The sequence below is a fragment of the Pan troglodytes genome, chromosome 5, assembly GCF_028858775.2.
Source record: "Pan troglodytes isolate AG18354 chromosome 5, NHGRI_mPanTro3-v2.0_pri, whole genome shotgun sequence".
NCBI classification, from domain to species: Eukaryota; Metazoa; Chordata; class Mammalia; order Primates; family Hominidae; genus Pan; species Pan troglodytes.
The window spans coordinates 10,067,124-10,087,663 of NC_072403.2; the positions used below are offsets into that span (position 1 = coordinate 10,067,124).

At 42.9% G+C, this 20,540-nt stretch overlaps 2 protein-coding genes across 20 annotated transcripts in view; one reads left to right on the forward strand and one right to left on the reverse strand.

The window, feature by feature from the left end:
- C6H6orf201 (chromosome 6 C6orf201 homolog) overlaps positions 1–20,540 on the forward strand; it is a 92,204-nt gene that overhangs the window by 28,464 nt on the left and 43,200 nt on the right. For 6 of the 15 annotated variants that reach the window (XR_010157535.1, XR_010157531.1, XR_010157532.1 and 3 more), the window contains exon 4: positions 6,264–6,361. Coding sequence is in view for 2 of the 15 variants with exons in the window: in XM_054686599.2 (XP_054542574.1) it covers positions 6,264–6,347 (84 nt within the window). In the remaining 13 variants the exon portion in view is untranslated. Of the gene's footprint in view, positions 1–6,263; positions 6,362–10,238; positions 10,447–14,420; positions 15,045–20,540 lie in introns of those variants that run through there. The other 9 variants (XR_010157529.1, XR_008548775.2, XR_010157527.1 and 6 more) reach the window with 5 other exon arrangements.
- On the reverse strand, positions 20–19,944 carry ECI2 (enoyl-CoA delta isomerase 2). 5 transcript variants are annotated; one of them, XM_527221.8, is made up of 10 exons: positions 19,805–19,944; positions 17,829–17,991; positions 15,046–15,144; positions 14,651–14,839; positions 12,048–12,117; positions 10,462–10,564; positions 9,577–9,697; positions 3,496–3,585; positions 1,620–1,763; positions 20–343 (listed from the first exon to the last, which is right to left on the reverse strand). In XM_527221.8, exons 1-10 carry the CDS (start codon positions 19,846–19,848, stop codon positions 188–190), a joined length of 1,179 nt encoding a protein of 392 aa, XP_527221.3. In that variant the 5' UTR covers positions 19,849–19,944; the 3' UTR covers positions 20–187. The 5 variants fall into 5 exon arrangements, with proteins under 5 accessions (XP_527221.3, XP_009448717.1, XP_063668131.1 ...); XM_009450442.4 differs by having other exon boundaries at positions 17,829–17,981; positions 19,805–19,928; XM_063812061.1 differs by having other exon boundaries at positions 17,829–17,981; positions 19,390–19,891.

The following is a 20,540-nucleotide window of genomic DNA, read 5'->3' on the forward strand; positions in this document are numbered from 1 at the left end:
CCTGTGTGAATTCTTAAGCTTCTTTTACAAAACTTTTTATTCATCAGGGCTGTAGTGAAATATCATCATTGTAATTGATATTCTAGCACTACAAAAGGCACAATGAAGCTTATTTAGTTCCAGTACTGGAAATCAGAGGTAACAGCACATCCTTCCTTGGACATGCTTTACTCTGCTGTAGTGGTCATCACAGTTTTGATTTTCTGGATAAGAAGTTCACCACAGCATTTGTGCATTCATCTGATAGCCATCTTCCCTGAAGGACATTGCATTCTTCAGCATTAACAGTGTGTAGTTTTTCTCTCTCTCTCTTCCTGATTACCTCTTTTGAAATTCTCACGGCCTGGAAAAACAAAACCAACAGTAAGGTTAAGAGTTGACCTAGGCTGGACGTGGGCTCATGCCTGTAATCCCAGCACTTGGGGAGGCCGAGGCGGGCAGATCAGTTGAGGTCAGGAGTTCATGACCAGCCTGGCCAACATGGTGAAACCCCATCTCTACTAAAAATACAAAAATTAGCTGGTTGTGGTGGTGCATGCCTGTGATCCCAGCTACTCAGGAGGCTGAGTCAAGAGAATTGCTTGAACCCGGGAGGCGGAGGTTGCAGTGAGCTGAGATCGCACCATTGCATTCCAGCCTGGGTGACAAGTGAGACTCTGTCTCAAAAAGAAAAAAAAAAGAGTTAATCTAATAGGAGTGAGATTATTCTATGATTCTGGTTCTTGTTTCTCCCATGTTCATTTAATAAATCCTGTTAAATCTTTTTTTTTTTCTGAGACACAGTCTCACTCTGTCGCCCAGGCTGGAGTGCAGTGGTGCAATCTTGGCTCATTGCAACCTCTGCCTCCCGGGTTCAAGCAATTCTCCCTGCCTCAGCATCCAGAGTAGCTGGGATTACAGGCGCCCACCACCACGCCTGGCTAATTTTTGTATTTTTTAAATAGAGATGTGGTTTTGCCATGTTGGCCAGGCTGTTCTTGAACTCCTCACCTCAGGTGATCTGCCCTTCTTGGCCTCCCAAAGTACTGAGACTACAGGCGTGAGCCACCGTTCTCGGCCCTAATGCTGTTAAATCTTAAGCTGCATGTGTAATATAAGACAGTGCTTCTCAAAATTCAGTGTGCATATAAATCGCTTCAGTAGGTGTGGGGCAGGCCTGTGATAATACATTTCCAAAAAGCCTCAGGTAGCTGCTCAAGCTTCTGGCTCCAGGACTACATTTTGAATAGCAAGAATATAAAAGCTATCACTCACTACCACATACAAAAACAAAAGTGCTATACAATAAGACTCTCAAAGTAGCTAATCCACGCTTCTCACCTGGATTCCAAAGTAAAAGTGCTCAGCAAATACTGCCTAGCATCCTGCTTAAGTAATCCCCATACAGAATTGCCCCTCTGTCCCCACATAGAAATGGAAGGTCTATTTGATAAGTTTTGTAAAAATCAGTACTGTATTTCCAACATTACTACAGTTATTTTTTAATTCCAAATTTAGATGTGCTTAGAGGTAACTAAGATGTGTCTTGTGCTTTTTATGACTTATTCTCTGAAGGCAAATAAATTTTTCCCTTAGGAAATCATTTTCAAGGTTCTTAGAAGTAAAAGATGAATACTAACATTTGGGGGAAGCTTTGCAAATGCCTTCAGCCTGGTCCAGACTTCTTTCTGAAAAGTGCTATCAGGGAAAACTTCAGTAACAAGTCCTTGAGCACATGCCTCTCCCGCTGTTAACTTCTTTCCAAAAATAAGCATCTCTGTTGCCTGAAATGAAAAGCAAGAAGCAAGGTTAAGATACTAACTTAATAAAACAAAGCTTCAGTTAACTGCTTTCAGGAGGCTTAGAGAGATTTACTCATGGTCTTTTGAGGTTGCTGGTATTTCTCAGTAAGGGAGAAGCTGATGACCTCAATAGGCAATGGTTTGCAAACTGTGTGCTGAGACAGGCTCCTGGGAAGGTCTATAAGGGCTGCTGCTTCTGTGTGTCATTGTTGGAGGGGCAAGATCAGGGGGTCCAGGGCAGAAATGATCTGAAGCAGATGCTTGATTCTATAACCCACAGCAGCTATGATTTTCCATTTTATACACTATAAACTATTATTTTAAAGAGGAAAAAAGGAGAGAAAAATCACGGTCATTGGGTCAACCTTTAGAAACTTTCAAAATTCCATTCTCTGGAAACTACCCAGTGATCTGGCTCTGAGAGTTTTCTTTACCTGCATTGGTACTCAAATTAGTTCTATTTGACTAAAGGAAAGCAAAGACTTATAGTTAGCTTCCAAAAAAACTGAGGACATTAAGTGGATATCCTCTCTCCATTTGCAATTTCTTTTCCAGAAAAGGAATGCTCTTCTTTTTTTTGAGACAGAGTCTCACTGTGTTGCCCAGGCTGGAGTGCAGAGGCACGATCTTGGCTCACTGTAACCTCCACCTCCTGGGTTCAAATGATTCTCCTGCCTCGGCCTCTTGAGTAGCTGGGATTACAGGTGCCCGTCACCATGCCCCAGCTAATTTTTGTATTTTTAGTAGAGACAGGATTTCACTATGTTGGCCCGGCTGGTCTTGAACTCCTGATCTCAAGTGATCCACCAGCCTTGGCCTCCCAAAGTGCTGGGAATACAGGTGTGAGCCACTGCACCCAGCCAAGGAATGCTCTAATAGCCAAATGCTCTAAGACTTGTAGAGTCAGTTCTGCCCCCTTCCCAAGTTCAATTCAGGGTATGTGATAGCCTAATGAGAGTAAAAACATACATATATAAGTTTTTAACAAAATCCTAATAGGCAATGAAAACAGGCTCAATTCCCACTGCCCCACTTTGAGATCTTGCAGCAATATTTGCTAAGCCTTTTCCTATAACTCAGCTTCTAGTCTTGTCACAATCCCCTTCGAGTCATGCCACAGGGCGTGGGCAACTAGGAAACACAGTGAAAGACCTGAGCAGCCATTTAACCAGCCTGGGAGAGAATACACCCGTGAGCAGGCTGATGGAAGGGCTGCTGTGATTGGGGGTGGCTCTGGCAGACGTAAGCCCCCACAAAACCTCCCATCTGTTGGTACTTACTGTAACTCTGAAAGTGAAGACGTCATCATGTCTCTCCTTAGGAGATACTGGTCATCCATAAAGGAACCGAGTGGCCTCCAAACTCAGGGGACCAAGGGAGGCTGGCACAGCCCTGGTCCTTCAAGTGACTAATGCCACACAGCTGCAAGGCTGAGGTGCTGTGCTGCTTGCAGTGCAGCTAGCACTAAGCAGCCAGCTGAAGAGGAGGATCCTAGTTCTGGGAACTGCAGAGAGAATTTCTAATTTTCCTGCATAGCAGATACTTCCCATAGCCTGATTCCTCCATTGGTAAAACTCTTAGAGTTGAAAAGCAAATCATTAGCTTCTCTTTTGTCCATATTACCAAGGGAAAGAAGGGAGAGTATATGAGATTACTCTTCCTTCTCTCTTGAGATGACTCATAAAATTTTATATTTAAACATTCCAAAAGTTACCTTGGCTGGGCTCATTATCTTCGGAAAAGTATAAGAGGAGCATCCTTCCGGACTTTGGCCTAGGTGACTAAATGGTGTATGAAATGTTGCCTGCAGGGGCAGGAAAGAAAAGAAAACCATCTTTTCATGTGTGATTTTTGTTTTTTTTTTTTTTTTTTGAGACAAAGAGTTTCGCTCTTTTGCCCAGGCTGCAGTGAAGTGGCGCGATCTCGGCTCACTGCAACCTCCACCCCTTGGGTTCAAGCGATTCTCCTGCCTCAGCCTCCCCAGCAGCTACGATTACAGGCATGCGCTGCCATGCCTGGCTAATTTTTGTATTTTTAGTAGAGACGGGGTTTCACCCTGTTGGCCAGGTTGGTTTCAAACTTCTTACCTCAGGTGATCCACCTGCCTCGGCCTCCCAAAGTGCTAGGATCACAGGCGTGAGCCACCATGCCTGGCTTCATGTGTTATTTTTAAAAATCACGATTTGCTTATAACTTCACAATACTTAATAATATTTATTTAAAAATTAAGATTATGTGGTTAATATGCACACACAATTCACCCTTTAAAAGTGTATAGTTGGATGAGTTTGAACAAATAGAGAGTTACATAGCCACCACCACTACTGACATGCGGAACATTTCCGCCACCCTGAAAGGTTCCGGGGGCCCTTCTATAGTCAGTCCCTCCCTCCCACCCCCAAGCAACTGCTAATCTGTTTTCTGTCCCTACAGTTTTGACTTTTATAGAATGTTGTATAAGTGGAATCCTACATTCTGTAGCCTGTTGAGTCTGACTTCTGAGAGTCACCATGCTGTTGTATGTATTAGTAGTTTGTTCCTCGCTATTTCTGAGTAGTATTCCTTTGTATGGATGCACAATAATATGTTTATCATTCACCAGTTAATGCCATTGGTGTTGTTTCTAGCATTCAAATGGTTGTACCATTTGACACTGCCACTAGCAACGTATGAAAGGCTACTATGAAGAAGGCTGCTATGAAAAACAAGTTGAACACCTTAAATATATATAGTCGTGTGTTGCTTAACAATGGGGATATGTTCTGAGAAATGCATAATTAGGCAATTTTGTCATTGTGCCAATATCATGGAGTATACTTACATATACTTGGATGCCACAGCCTACTGCACACCTAGCTATGTGGTATTGCCTACTGCTTCCAGGCTACCAATTTGGACAGCATGTTACTATACTTAATACTCTAGGCAGTTATAACAAATGGCATTTGTGTATCTAAATATATCAAACATAGAAAAGGTAGGCCGGGTGTGGTGGCTCATGCCTGTAATCCCAACACTTTGGGAGGCAGAGGTGGGCAAATCACCTGAGGTCAGCAGTTCGAGACCAGCCTGGCCAACGTAGTGAGACCCCATCTCTACTAAAAATACAAAAATTAGCCTGGTGTGGTGGTGTGCACCTGGAGTCCCAGCTACTCGGGAGGCTGAGGCACAAGAATTGCTTGAACCCGGGAGGAGGAGGCTGCAGTGAGCCGAGATCATGCCACTGTACTCCAGCCTGGATGACAGAGTGAAAAAAAAAAAAAGAAAAGGTATAGTAAGATATGGTGTTATAATCTTAGGAGACCAGCGTTTTACATGCAGTCTGCCATTGACTAAAATGTTGTTATGCAGCACCTGACTGTACAATTCTTATTTGTCAAGTATACCTCAATGAAACTGAAAAAAAAATTTAAAAATAAAAATGTTCAGATAATGTTAACAAAAAGGCAGTTAGGAACACTTGTGTACAGGTCACTGGGTGAATCTGTTTTCAATTATCATAGGTGAATACCTAAGTGGTATGGCTGGTCTGTGTGGTAAATGTATATTTAGCTTAGAAGCTGCTAGACTGTTTTCTAGAGTGGTTGTACCATTTGACATTCCCACCAGCAATGTATGAAAGTTCCAATTGCTCCACATCCTCACTAAACCTAGCTATTAAAAGTCTTTTTCATTTTAACCATGCTAGTATGTATGTAGTGGGGTCTCACTGTGGTTTTAATTTACATGTCCCTAACCATTAATGGTATTAAGTCTCTTACCATGTACTTATTAGACATACGTATATTTTCTTTGGTGAAGCAACTGTTAAGATATTTTCTCCACTATTTTTTTAAGTTAGGCTGTTTACCTTCCTATTATATAGTTGTAAGATACACATTCAGATTGCAAGTCTTTTATTAGAGCGTCAGGCAAATCTTTTCTCCTGGTCTGTGGCTTATCTTTTCATTTTCTCAGTGGTTTCTCTCATATGGTTTTAATAGCCCTTTATATTTCATTTTGTCTGACCTACTCATTCCTCACCATTGCCCATTTTTATTTTAGCTTGTTGATCTATCGCTTTATAGACAAACTTTAAAAAATATCGTGGAGAGATCAGCTTTTGTTACATGAGTTGAAAAATTGTTTCCTCAATCTGTCATTTGTCTTGATTTTGCCCCAGTGGTTTTTTTGGTTGGCTTTAACTACTGGAATTAATTCAATATTGGTTATTTAGTATATAGTCATTTTTAGTTTTTTTTTTTACATTTAAGACATATTTTTGTGTTTCTTAATGAATAAATTATGAAAGAATGTTAATTTAAAATTCATAATATGTAAAAGAATATTTAGATTTCATTTCCTATAATCAGACACGCTGTTGTTTTCACTACATAACTGTTAGAAGATGTAAATCTATAACATATGCAGCATATACATGAAAATAATCACAATATTTTTTAAAGTTTCTGTTAATGTCATGTATCTTTTTTTATCCAAAAGAAAACTTATTCAAAAAAATGTACCCAGAAGACACAGCCTAAGGAATACAAGCAGGAAACTGAGAAAACTGCCAACAACAGCTAAAGGGACACAAACAGGTACATGCAAAGTTGCCAGTAAGCAGCATTTAAAATGCTGATTTTCAGAAAGAGAGCAGCAGGTGGAGTTAAGGGTTTAGGCTCTGGAGTCAGACTACTTAGGGACGTTGGGAAAGTTTCTTACCCTCTCTGTACCACAGTTTTCTCATTTGTAAAATGGGAACCAATCCTTCTTTCCTTTTTTTTTTTTTTTTTTTTTTGAGATGGAGTCTTGCTTGGTTGCCCAGGCTTGAGTGCAGTGGCGCAATCTCAACTCGCTGCAACCTCCGCCTCCCGGGTTCAAGCGATTCTCCTGCCTCAGCCTCCCGAGCAGTTGGGATTATAGGCGTGCACCACCACACCCAGCTCATTTTTGTATTTTTAGTAGAGACGGGGCTTCACCATGTTGGCCAGGCTGGTCTCGAATTCCTGACCTCAAGTGATCCACCTGCCTTGGCCTCCCAAAGTGCTGAGATTACAGGCATGAGCCACTATGCCCAGCCTAGATTGTAAAACTTATTTTTGCCACATTGGAGGAGAATGTTTGTTTTTATAGATAGGGTCTCACTCTGTTGCCCAGCCTTACTCTTGCCTCAGCCTACCAAGTAGCTGGGACTACAGGCGCCTGCCACCACACCGGGCTAATTTTTGTATTTTTAGTAGAGAAGGGGTTTCACCACATTGGCCAGGCTGGTCTTGAACTCCCGACCTCAGGTGATCCACTTGCCCTGGCCTCCCAAAGTGCCAGGATTAGAGGCGTGAGCCACTGTGCCTGGCCAAGTCCTTCTTTCATCGGGCTACTCTGTACATTACGTGAATATGTGTGTGTGTATGCGTATATTTATAATATACATAATGCATGTGAATAGAGTGCCTAAACAGTGACCACTCAAAGATTTATTATTGTTATGATTTCTACCTTTTTCTTAACTCATACAGGAAATGTATCATTTGCTGACAGAGCTAACAGGCATTATTAACCATTGCCCACAGTATAAAATAGATTAAATGTACTGATTAATATTTTGGTTATATGGGTTAAATATTAACCCATCATTTAATATGATATTTATTCTTGAAGCCAATAATGGTAAATCTTATAAAACAATTTTTTCTACAGCCTTTTCCTTTAGCATATTTCCTTTATTTTATTTATTTTTTACTTATATATTTTTTTGAGACAGAGTCTCGCTCTGTCACCTAGGCTGGAGTGCAGTGGTACGATCTCGGCTCACTGCAACCTCTACCTCCTGGGTTCAAGCAATTCTCCTGCCTCAGCCTCCAATGTAGCTGGGATTACAGACACCCGCCACCAAGCCCGGCTAATTTTTATATTTTTAGTAGAGATGGTGTTTCACCATGTTGGCCAGGCTGGTCTTGAACTTCTGAACTCAGGTGATCTGCCCACCTCAATTTCCTTTATTTTAAATGATGCTTGATTTGTTTGGTTGGGTAAACTTTTATCAGAAGACACTATTTGACAAATAAATTTTACTTTTGGCCAAATTTTTTAGCATTTAATATATATATGCAATATACATATATTTTAATATATATAGAATAGATATGTTTTATATATATTATGTATATATGTTCTCTGATTTCAACATTTATTACAATTTATATCATAAGACGGAAGTCATCAAAATTTTTAAAAGGTTGATGCAGGCCAGGCTCAGTGGCTCACACCTGTACTCCCAGCACTTCCGGAGGCCAACGCAGGTGAATCACTTGAGGTCAGGAGTTCGAGACCAGCCTGGCCAACACAGTGAAACCCTGTCTCTACTAAAAATACAAAAAAATTAGCTCGATGTGGTGGCACGCACCTGTAATCCCAGCTACTCAGGAGGCTGAGTGGGAGAATCGCTTGAACCCGGGAGGTGGTGGTTGCAGTGAGCCAAGATCGTGCCACTGCATTCCAGCTTGGGTGACAGAGTGAGACTCCCATCTCTTAAAAAAAAAATAAGGATGATGTATATTGAAAGTAATTTTCAATTCAGTGGGAGAATCAGAACAAGATTCAAATACAATATTTGCCCTCCAAGTATTAAAGAATGAGATCCCCAATTTTAGGTCAGGAACCATTGACCCAGTCCCTGTTAAAAGCAGGTCAATGACTAATCAGTCATCTAATACACAGACTGTGAACAAAGACATTGATTTCTGCCTTTGAACAGAAACCTCTGCCTACAAAGGCCGGGCAGCCTGGCACCTAGAATCTCATTTGCTAATTTTGCGGGAAAATTATTCATAAGAATTAGGTCTGTCAATACATCCAATCTGGTTCAATGGAATCCAGCAAAAGAAAATTCGAAGAATTAAGGATGCTATTATATGGTCCTGTCTATCAGTGGGGAAAATACCTCTGAACAAAACCAGAAATCTCTTCAGTGGTAAAAACCATATGTTTCCTAGAAGGCTGCAATCATCAGCACAGTTTACCATCACATAAGCATAAGTCACTTGACAATCTGATACCCTTAAGGTGGTTATTAGGTGCTTGTAATGATAAAAATTGGAAACAGCCTAGGGTTCCAGCAGTCAGGGACTGGTTAAACAAGATAAGTTAATAACCCAAACGTTAGGACTGGTTATCTCTAGGTGGCAAGATAAGGAGTGATTTTTACCTTGTAGCTTTTCTTGGTACTTTTTCATATCTTTCAAAATTTTATTTTCCACTATGACATATATATTACTACTGTAGTAAAAATAAAAACTAAAATCTGTATAATGCAATGGTGAACACAAGGCTGAATTGTGTTCTGGGCAAGGAACTTCTCAGAGCTTCAGTTTTCTTATCTGCAAAGGAGGGAGTGACAGTAGATAATGCTCACAGTTCCTTCTCGTTCTAAAATTCTAAATCCATTTACTCAGTAAAAAGGATCAACTAATCCCTTGCACAACCTGCAAAGATGCTATTCCTCCCTCCCATAACAAATTTTCAAGTGTCTCCTGAATATTTCAGAATAACATGAAAGCTGTACACCTATTGTGGAATTTGATTAGAATCCGGAACAGTCAGAGTTGGAACAATGTTCACAACAAAATGCAAGTTAATAATGAAGGAAAAATAAAATCAGTCAAATTAGCCTAATGCTTTGGGAAAAATCTAAATTCAGTTAATTCTACCACAAACAACATGTAACCTGCTTATGACTGGCAACGCTGAAGGAGGATTCAAAGGCTCTCGTCTCGCGCTGCTTGCCTGACCTCTTCCTTTCTAGGAGCTGACTTACCCTGTCAGATGCATACACGGCATCGAATAGCCCAAGGAGGGTGACGGAGATGCCCACAGCTGGACCATTGACCACTGCAATCAGAGGCTTAGGAAAATCTATAAAACAGCCCACAAATTCCCTACAGAAATGGAAACACAAAATCATTAAATGTGCCAAAGCAGCATGACTGAAGCATGGGCAAGACAGTCTGACTCTGAGATAAAGCCTTCTGTCAGGCTGGGTATTTCCACAGCCACCACCAGCAGTGCCTCCCTGTCCTGCCACTCCCCTGGTCTTCCGCACCAGATTCATCCAGGGCATCCGTCTGAATGGCAGTGGATGGAAGACCAACCAGTGAGACCTATGGGTCAACCCTGGTTTGAATCTTGTATTCTGGACAGTGAGTTCAGGGCTGTAAACCAGCCGCAGTCTTGGAGATTAGGTTGGGTGAGTGAGCACATGCTGCAATATCACAGCAAGTGGGAATTACAGATTTGGCAGGAATAAAGAGGAAAGCCTTCATGACCTCCTCCTGTGTTTACAAGACTCCTCCGAGTCTCCTACTTTCAGCGTTCATGGAAGTCTCCCATTCCTCTGGCTGGATGAGAATTTGCTAAATTCCTCTGCCTCAATGCAAGATAATTTTGTTTACAACTATAGCTCACTTTTATGTTTTCCAGTCAAATCTCATGAGACCGGCAGGATGAACAGGTAACAGAGGTCAAAGAGAAAGAATGAATGCCCACCTATGGATGGAGGCAGTTTAGAGAAATATGCTTATCCAAAGTCACAATTAACTGCACTGACACAGAGCAGCAGATATTGCACTTTTGATCAACTAAATACCACTTTGATGACTAAGAACGGGCCCTCTGGGATCAGACAAAGGTCAGTTACTCTTACCTCAGTAAAACGGCACTATTTTCAGCTTTCTCCTCTACTCCACCAGGGGGAATATCAGTGAAGTTAGTCAGATCATTCCCACTACTGTAATAGTCACCATTTCCTATAAGTAAGAAAATCAACAGATCCCTCATTCAACCATCCTATAATTCTTGAGTATCTACTGCATGCCAAACTCTATGGTTAGGCACGGGAAATACATTGGAGAACGAGCGATGGTTCCGAGTACGCTGGACACTGATCTATAAAAACACACCGATAAATGTAGCTAATGCTACTGTTGAAATAGAGGAGCGGTGCGTCATGAAATGAGGGTATGTACCAGGAGGGTTGGTCTAATCAGGGAGTTCAGGAAAGAACCTTCCTAAGGAAGGGACAACTGAATTGAGATCTGAAGGAGAGGCCAGGTGGGCTAGAAAAAGAGGGCTGGGAAGAACAGTTTACACAAAGGAACAGCCTGTGCAAAGGCTCTTTGGAGAGGTTATCCCCACTGTAGATGAAATAAGAGCCAGTGTAGCTGACTCAGAAAAAGCCAGGGGGAAGTTGGTGCAGGTTGAGGACTGGCAGAATAGACCTGACGGTGCTTTGTAGATCCCATGAGGAAGTTTTTCCTTTATTCTAAGAGCCACTGAAAGTATGTTTCTGAGTGTGTGTGTTTAATTAAAGTACAATTTATATACAATAAAACAACCAGTTTTTAAATGTTCATTTAGATGAGTTTTAATAATTTTAAATACCCACAAGATCACCATCCAAAACAAGATACAGAACATCTCCATCACCCCAGAAGTTTCCCGTAGGCTCCTTCCTAGCTATCCCATCCCACCTGCTCCAAGGCAATCACTTGCTGACTTCAATTTCCATAGAGAACTTTTGTCTACTGTAGAACTTTCTACAAATGGACTCATACAGTATGTACACTCCTGTCTTTATTTTGCTGAACTGTGTTTTAAAGATGCATCCACATTCTTGTGTATATCATTTATTCCATTTTATAGCTGAGTATTCCATTGTACAAATAGTCAACAATTTGTTTATTCATCCATGTGTTTTTGAACATTTGTTTTCTGGTTTTGGCCGTTATAAATCAGGTTACCATGTCTGCTCCTGTAAAAGTCTTTTTGTGGACGTATGTGTATTAATTGATGTTGGGTAATTGCGAAGGAGTGGGTATCTGTGTTTTTTAAAACATTTTTTGTATATTTATAAATCAGAGTATGACAGTACTGGAAAAGATCTTAGAGCCTTTTTTTATTTGAGACAGAGTCTCACTCTGTCACCCAAGCTGGAGTGCAGTGGCGCGACCTCGGCTCACTGCAACCTTTGCCTTCCAGGTTCAAGTGATTCTCCTGCCTCAGCCTCCTGAGTAGCTGGGATTACAGGTGTGTGCCACCATGCCCGGCTAATTCTTATATTTTTAGCAGAGATGGGGTTTCACCATGTTAATCAGGCTCATCTCGAACTCCTGACCTCGGGAGCCACCTGCCTTGGCCTCCAGGTCTTAGAGCTTTTTAACTCAATTTCCTATCTATTAAGAGGCCCCTCAAAATAGAAATTTAATTAGGATGTCTGAGAAAATGTCTTACCTGTTAAAACAGTGATGATTGAGTCATCCTTGCTGGCAGCTTTAAGTGCACGCATAATTTCATGATACATCTGTGTAATGGGAAGACAAGGAAAAGAAAAGAACTCTGAACACAGGAATCATCAATCAATGGACTCACCAAATGTCAGGCTGAAAGCTTGCTCTCAGCAAAGTGCCTAACATTTATTTTGGTTGTATTTTATAACCAAAAAGGTGGACCAATATAATTGAAGGGATTTTTATTCCTTTCACAATTACTTGGTGCATATTATGTACCTGGTGCTATGGCAGGAGCTGCAGGCTATAAACCACTTTTTTTCCAAAAGGGACCAAGAAAGAAATAGTCCTTGAGCTTTTGGAATTAACACAGGACTTAACATGTTCAATTTGGAATTAACATGTTCAAATGAGGAGGGGGTTGGAAAGTACAAAGTAGCAGGGAACTCAGAGGAGGTGCTGAGGCTTATCTAGTGTGGGCAGAGTGGGAGGTGGTCACAGAAAACTTTCTACAAAGCAACGTCTCTGTTGTGACCTCAAGGAAGCCCCTGGCAGTCTGGGAAGTGTTAGTGACTACCAAAAGGCTGGAATTTTCAAGACACTGTAATGGTATTCAAGGAAGGTGCCTCAAAATTTTAAATCAGCAACATTTCTGAAAATCTTGGACATGCAGCTATATAGCTTTTAATGCATTTAAAACAGGTGCAATTTCAACCTTAGATGAGATTTCAGTGTGGGAAAGAAATGATGAAGAGGGCTGATACTTATAGATACAAATATACTGGAAAAGACACATGGACTTGACATAAAACAGCTGGCCCTCCGTATCCACGGGTTCCACATCCATGGATTCAACCAATCACAGATCAAAAATACCTGGAAAAGAATTCTGTATCTATACTGAACATGTACAGGCTTTTTCTCTTATCATTAGTCCTAAACAATACAGTATAACAACAATTTAATATAGCATTTACATTGTATTCAGTATTATAATAACTCTAGAGATGATTTAAAGTATATGGGAGTATATATAGAGGTTATATGCAAATATTATGCCTTTTTATGGGGGACTTCAGGTTCCGCGGATTTTGGTGTCCATACGGAGGTCCTGGAACCAATCCCCATCGGATACCAAGGGATGACTGTACATGAATAAGCGTTTAAGCATTTCTCCTGAGGGAAGTGATAAGGAACTCATTCTATCATTATTATAGTTATGATAACACCACACAGCAGGGCGACTGGTGAGACCAGGATTAGGAGATGGATTATCAGGGTTCCTTCCTTCCAACTGGTGAGACCAGGATTAGGAGATGGATTATCAGGGTTTCTCCCTCCCTCCCTCCCTTCCTCCCTTCCTTCTTTTTTGAGATGGAGTCTCATTGCGAGGCCCAGGCTAGAGTGCAATAGCATGATCTTGGCTCAACCTCCACCTCCCCGGTTCAAAAGATTCTCCTGCCCCAGCCTCCTGAGTAGCTGAGACTATAGGTGCACACCACCATGCCCAGCTAATTTTTTGTATCTTTAGTAGAGATGGAGTTTCACCATGTTGGCCAGGCTGGTCTTGAACTCCTGACCTCAAGTGATCTGCCCACCTTGGCCTCCCAAAGTGCTGGGATTACAGGGGTGAGCCACCACAACTGGCTATCAGGGTTTCAATTTAGGTTTTGCTGCTTATTTGTTATGTGAACTTGAGCAAGTTACTTCTTAATCTAATTATTTTATTGTTAAGTAATGATAACAGTAGGCTCCCTGTGAGAATTAAATAAACTTCTGTGTGGAGAGTGCTGGCACTCATCAGACACTCTGTACAGAGTAGCTATTATTATTATAGTTGTAGAGCAATGAGTCAGGGGAAAGTGGAAATAAAGTTTGAGCATTAAATGCTTTATTAGTTGAATGACACATATCCTACTTCATGAAATTCTGAAGATGATTTTAAAGTGAGTATGCTCTTTCTGCCACAATGGAGATTATTGACCCAATGGTCATAGTCCTCTCAAATTTTAGTCCCAGTTGAGCACCAAGCATCCAATTAATTCCCTATAATTTTTTTCAAGAAGAAGGGGCTAAGGTAGTTATTTTATTATCCTTCTAGTTCAGTGAGAGATTCAAAGACTAACGTTACCGAGTGAAGCAGCTACTTTAAAGCGGAGCTGGGTGATAATTTGTTTAAGATGAAGTCCTTCTCTCCTTTCTCCCTATACTTATAAAAAATGAAGCCCCCGTGCAAGCAGAAAGACTTACTTTCATGTCTAAGTGACATGAAGATACTTCTGGGAGCAGTCTACACCAACCTTAGATGGCTTCTATGCAAATTCTCTCATAGCAACATGTTTCATTTATATTCATTTATTTCTGCTTCCATTATTAGGAAAATCACAGTGCCTTCTGGGTATATCAGAACCTACCTGAAATTCACAAACTCTAAACAATGAATGCTCAACTCTGTTGTATGAAGTAGCCACAATTACCAACCTTCCTGCACAAATCAAACAAGAGATACCTTAAAATAGGAATGATGCTGAAACTCTACAGCTTTTGTGTGAAACACATAGAAGAAGAAAGTAAAACAGGACAAACTCCGTGGGCAGGTAACATTACCTCAGTGTTTATGGCATTTTTCTTTTTGGGCCGGTTGAACGTGATCTTTGTGATGCCATCTTCGGAGGTCACCACCAGAGTTTCAAACCCAGTTGATTTCCTGTCTGTTCCAGGCTCCACCTGACTAGAGGATTCCAGTGAAGGACTCAAACTGGACACCAAATCCACATAGTTCTGCCTGGCAGCTTCCTGAACGGACGATGACAAACAACCTCAGCCCATGGTCAATGAATAAGCACTTTGAGAAAGTTACTATACTAATAACTAACACCTTGCAATGAAGAAAGAATAGAAGCACATCAAGATCTTGAAGACTCCATTTATAATGGCTTAATGAGAAGCACAAACTTCTTTAGAAGTACAGCAAATAAAAGCACAGTAACTAGTAAACTCACCTTGGGCAGGCTGCCAAGGGCATTCCATGCGTCCCATTTGGCCTTGTTGATCAAGTCAAATACACCTGGTTTGGGCATGTTACAAGGTCCTTCAGTGGCCTGTGAAAAGGAGAGGGGCAATATGTTCAAATGTCCATGTAAACTAGACCCCTAAATATTTAAGATCCATAAAATCTGTAAGTGCATGAATGCCTCCCCCAAATCCTTTCACAGGGTATGTAAATTGATCTGAATTTTCCCCTCCAGTCTCTTTGATGTTGTTGCCGAAAATGCACAAACAACAGAAAAAAGACTGGAAATAAATTATAACTGCCTGTCTATGAAAATAATGCAGGATAAAGGTTTTGGGGAAGTATTTTCTAAAACAATCTAATGGTTCATTAGTTTTATATTGGTAATCACATTTTCCACAAACAATCAAAATATTCAAACAAACGATCTTTACAAGGAACTAGTCAACAAATACTTGAAAACCCACAGCATATTCCAAAAGCCCATCTAAAGGTACAAAAAAAACACCACTAATTCAGTGGTGGACTTTTGGTACCTGGGTAACAAAACTGTAGCTGAGGGGCTAGGGTGGGGCTATCAGAGCTACTGGTTCTTAGGAAACCTAACTGAAGAACATGTAAGTAAAAAGCAAAAAGGAATTAAATTTTATTTTTGAGGCTAGGTGGAGTGGGTGTTTTGAGATGAATAAAATATCCCACTCAGCTACTTTTCAGAAATAGCAATTTAAAATTCCAGTTAAAATTTTTAAAATTTTATAATACAGTTAGAGAGGAAAGAAGAAAGAGTCTTTGAAAAACAAGCCAGGTGCGGTGGCTCACACCTGTAATCTCAGCACTTTGGGAGGCTGAGGTGGGTGGATCACCTGAGGTCAGGAGTTCGAGACCAGCCTGACCAATATGGTGAAACCCCATCTCTACTAAAAATACAAAAATTAGCCAGGCATGGTGGCGGGTTCCTGTAATTCCAGCTACTTCGGAGGCTGAGGCAGAAGGATTGCCTGAACCCGGGAGGCAGAGGTTGCAGTGAGCTGAGATGGTGCCGCTGCACTCTACCCTGCGTGACAGAGCAAAACTCTGTCTCAAAAAAACAAAATAAAAACAAAAAAAAGAAAAAAGAAAAAGGCAGTAAAGGAGGTTATGAATTTCTTTAGACAGAGATAGTGTCATCTGGCAAGAGGTGGCCAACCTAGAAGTTAGAGGGAACACAGTCCACAGGATAAGGGCTTGCCCTTGTCTCCTGACTGTCCTCAATGCTAACACCAATTGCAAGGCTGGAGGGCACCCAGGACCACCCCCAAGTGCAACAATTTGCTAGAAAGACACCCAGAACTCACTGCAAGCTGTTAAACGCACAATTAATAGTTTATTAAGGGAAAGGATAGAGATTAGAATCATCCAAGGGAGGACACACACAGGATGGAGTCTGGGGCAGTAGCAAATGTGGAGTTTCCATTGTCCTTTCCCCATGGAGTCAGCATAGGGCACCTCTACCAGAATTGATGTGACAGTACACAGGGAGTCCTGCCAACCAGAGATGCTCAGCTCATCCAGTCTCGGTGTCCAGAGTTTTTAACAGGGCTCCATCACCTGTGCATGACTGTATAACCTGAAGCCCCCACCCTAAATCACATCATTAAGACAATCCAGGCAAATAAAGACTCCTACCAGTCATTAGAGATTCACTTCCCAGAAGCTGAGGGCAAAGCCGCACCTCTTTTGGGGCAAGGTTAAATTTTTTACTATACACACCCATATGAAAGAGAAGCTCATACCCATCATAGAACAGAAAAATAGATAACACAGGAGCCCAGAGAGGCAGACATGCCAGGGAAGTCTTTGGCATTGAAACTTAAGAGCTTTAGTTTTTAAATTTTGTTATAAAAATTTCCAAACATACCAAAGTAGAATACTATAATGAATTCCCAATACCCATCATCCAGGTTCAACAATTGTCAAACTGCCTTACTTGCTTCATCTCTCTCTGTTTCTTTTATTTCGTTTTTGGACAGAGTCTCGCTCTGTCACTCAGGCTGGAGTGCAGTGGCGCAATCTTGGCTCATTGCAACCTGCACCTCACAGGTTCAAACGATTCTCCTGCCTCAGCTTCCCAAGTAGCTGGGATTACAGGTGTGCGCCACCAGTCCAGCTCATTTTTGTATTTTTAGTAGAGATGAGGTTTCACCATATTGGCCAGGCTGGTCTCAAACTCCTGACCTTAAGGGATCTGCCCGCCTCAGCCTCCCAAAGTGCTGGGATTACAGGCGTGAGCCACCATGCCTGGCCTCATCTATCCTTTTCTTTTTGTGCTTAGAGAACTTCAACTATCCATGCTATTTCACCCCTATATCCTTAGTACACATTTCTTAAAAATATCAACATTTTCTTATATAACCTTGACACCATTAACAATGATTTCTAGGTATCTTCTAACACTCTGTCCTTACTCAAAACTTCCCCAATTGTCTTAAAAATACCTTTTTCAGTTGATTTATTCTAATCAAGAGCTAAGTAAGGTCTACAAATGTGAATATTATATCTCGTAAGTCTCTTTTACTCTGGTGTGACACTGAGGCACTTTGTGCCTTAATAGTATTTCAAGGTCTAATATAAAAAACTGGCATATATATATACACACACACACACACTCTTCAGAGAAGAGGGAGCAAGACAAACCAAAATGTTAAGGCCACATTTTAGTAAACACACAGTGTATTTATTTAAGAAGTCATTTGCCCAAAATTCTTTAAATAACGTTCGACCGTAGGCATTTACCTGCTTATATAGCGCGTAGAGTTTCAGCTTCACTTCGTTTCCTGGATCCTTTTTCAAGAGTTTCACTTGATTCATTGAATTTTCAAAGTCCTTCTGACTGGCTCTCATTGCTGTTCTATTCATGTGCAGCTGAACTACCGGGAAACTAGTGACCTGCAGAGAACTACAATTAGGCAGACTGATTTCTATTTGTTCCCAACCCTCACATTTCTGCAGCCTGATTTCTAATTGTTCCCAGCCTATACATACCAAAATGCCATGTTTGTCTATAGATATTTTCTTTATACTTGCCTCAGCAAACTGGCTGCAAATAATTGGCTGTAAGGATTCCAAGATAATAAGTCAATACAGAAGCTAACAGTAGTAACTTTAAATAAAAGGAAAAGTAACCATCCAGGGAGGTATCTGTAAGCAACTAAAGATAAAAGCAGCCAGAACAGGAATGACCATGTAAATTTTGCCAAAGGCAAGAAGTGAAGTGCATGCAAGACAGTGGACAGCAGGAAACCAAAAGGCTAAAGTGCACAGAATTTAGTGAAGTGTCCCAAAGTCCTGAAACAGCCTCTGCACTCACTGATAAGCCATAAGCTATATCAGGTCAATTCTTGCCTCTTTGCTGGCGAAGCTGGTGTTCCAACATACACACAGGTGGAAGGAGGGGAGAATGGATGTGAACATACAAGAAATATTCAAAAGAACACACGAGCAGTTGCTGGCATTCCAGATAGAGCCACAGCCTTCTCAGCAGATGGGAGGGAATCTACCTGCAGTGGAAGGGAGTCAGTGAAGGGGGCTCAGCAGGCGTGCCCCTTTCTATGGGTATGTTTAACCAGCCAGCCAGGAACAGAGCAGAAACAGCAACCACCGCGGGGGTGATCAGCACGTTTTTAAGCACACATAGTGAGCGGGGGTGGGGTGGCAAACTTGAATGCACAGGACTCAGGCCACAAGCTAAAAATGGAGTTCACGACGATGACACTGAATAGTAGAGTTAATGGCAAAAAAGATGATTAAAATAATACAGGTTACAAAGCCCAAACCTAACACACAAACACAATTATGTAACTCGAAAATGGTGCAATGAACTCTAGGTTCAAACTTTGGACTATTAGTAACTGATTCAGTAAGATCAGCCTAGAGTAAGTTTTACATTAAAATGATTTTCTGTAAAGGGAAAAACTGCATCTTATATGGCAAATTCCACGTAGAAAACGAAAGAAAAATTTAAAATATCCACAGAAAGCCGAAATGTACAAGTTTCCACAAAATATGGAACAAATTTATTTTTAAATAAAGCGTGAGTTTTAAAAACAAATAGCAAAAACACGACCATTTAAGAAAATACATAAAGTCGGGAAAATCACTCATAATTCTACCACTTCAAGGCCACCACCGTGTTTCGGTTTTGTTCCCTATACACAGATTCGTGCGGGTTCCCGGGACCCCAGGGAGGTGCAGCGTGCTTCTTAGCCGTTACTCTGTACCCGGCCATTTCACTTTATACGTGTTCTCCAAAAAGCAGAGTGTTAAGTCCACACGAGTGATAACGGCTTGCGTTTACCTCGCTTTTAGCAACCGACGCTTTGCACCCCAGAAGCAGCCCGGCTGGGAAGTGCAGGCCCGGGTGCTCAGGGAACCACCGTGCCCAGCTGGGGCGGCTCACCCGCCGGGAGTCCGGCCCCAGGAGGATGGGAGCGTGCGCGGAGGCAGGCGGAGACCTTGGGGACTGCTGACGGAGAACCATAGCCCTGACCTCCCGACGCGCCCATCCTGGGCACTCCGGGCCCAGCGGTGCAGGAGGGCGCGCGCGTGAGGTCGTCACTTTTTAGCACTATCTCACCGGAAAACCAGCAAAGCAAAATCCTGTTGCCACCTAGACAATAGGGAAGGAGGGTCTTCCAACGGCGGCGACCTTCGCCTGGACAGCGGTATCCTGCGGGCGACCATGGGCCGAACGGCCGGGACTCCAAGCTTACCTCGGACACGAACGCTGCGCCAGTCTCCAAGCCAAGTACGCCATCGCCAGCCCTTGGGCGGCTCTAGGGCTGCGGGGGCTCGGGGGTGGGGCCGGGTCTCGGGGGCGGGGCCTAGGCTCGGTCTGCGGGGGCTCGGGGGTGGGGCCGGGGCTCGGGGGTGGGGCCGGGGCTCGGGGGTGGGGCCGGGGCTCGAGGGTGGGGCCGGGGCTCGGGGGTGGGGCCGGGGCCGGGGCTTGGGTGCGGGGCGGGGCCGAGAGCAGAGCCCAGGCAGGAGCCTGGGGCATGGGCGGGGCCAGGGTTGGGGCGGGGCCAAGCTGAGAGCGTAGGCAGGCCGCGTTCGCCATCGCTAGCCCGTGGCCTCCTCGGGGGCTGCGGGGGCTCGGGGGTGGGGCCGGGGGTCGGTGCGTCGGCGGGGCGGGAGCTCTAGGCGGTTAGGAGTCGGGGCTCAGATGCGGGGGCGGGGCCGGAGCGAGGCCGGGTATCACCCGGGAGTGGAGGAAGTGCGGGGGTTGCGCGGCGCGGGGAGGGTGATCCCGGGAGGACTTGCGCGGCGCGTGGGGCGGGGCACAGATGCTCCCCGGCCTGGCTCCGAGTAACTGCGAGCTGGAGGCGCGGCTGCTCTCTCGGGCGGACCTCAGCTCTGCGAACCCTGCGGCTGCCGGAGCATTGAGCGCCCTGCCCGGAGTCCCGCGGAGCCTGGCGAGGAGGGGTCGCTGCATCCCGAGGGCCAGCCCTG

What these genes read in the sequence shown, in the direction of transcription:
- ECI2 (XM_063812061.1), bottom strand. Translation starts at nt 19,572, where the DNA reads ATGGTTCTCCGTCAGCAGTCCCCAAGGTCTCCGCCTGCCTCCGCGCAC. An exon ending in AATCATCACTGTTTTAACAG is followed by an intron (nt 10,565 to 12,047) that starts GTAAGACATTTT and finishes TCTTACTTATAG; the next exon opens with GAAATGGTGACTATTACAGT. An exon ending in CCGTGTATGCATCTGACAGG is followed by an intron (nt 3,586 to 9,576) that starts GTAAGTCAGCTC and finishes CTGCCCCTGCAG; the next exon opens with GCAACATTTCATACACCATT.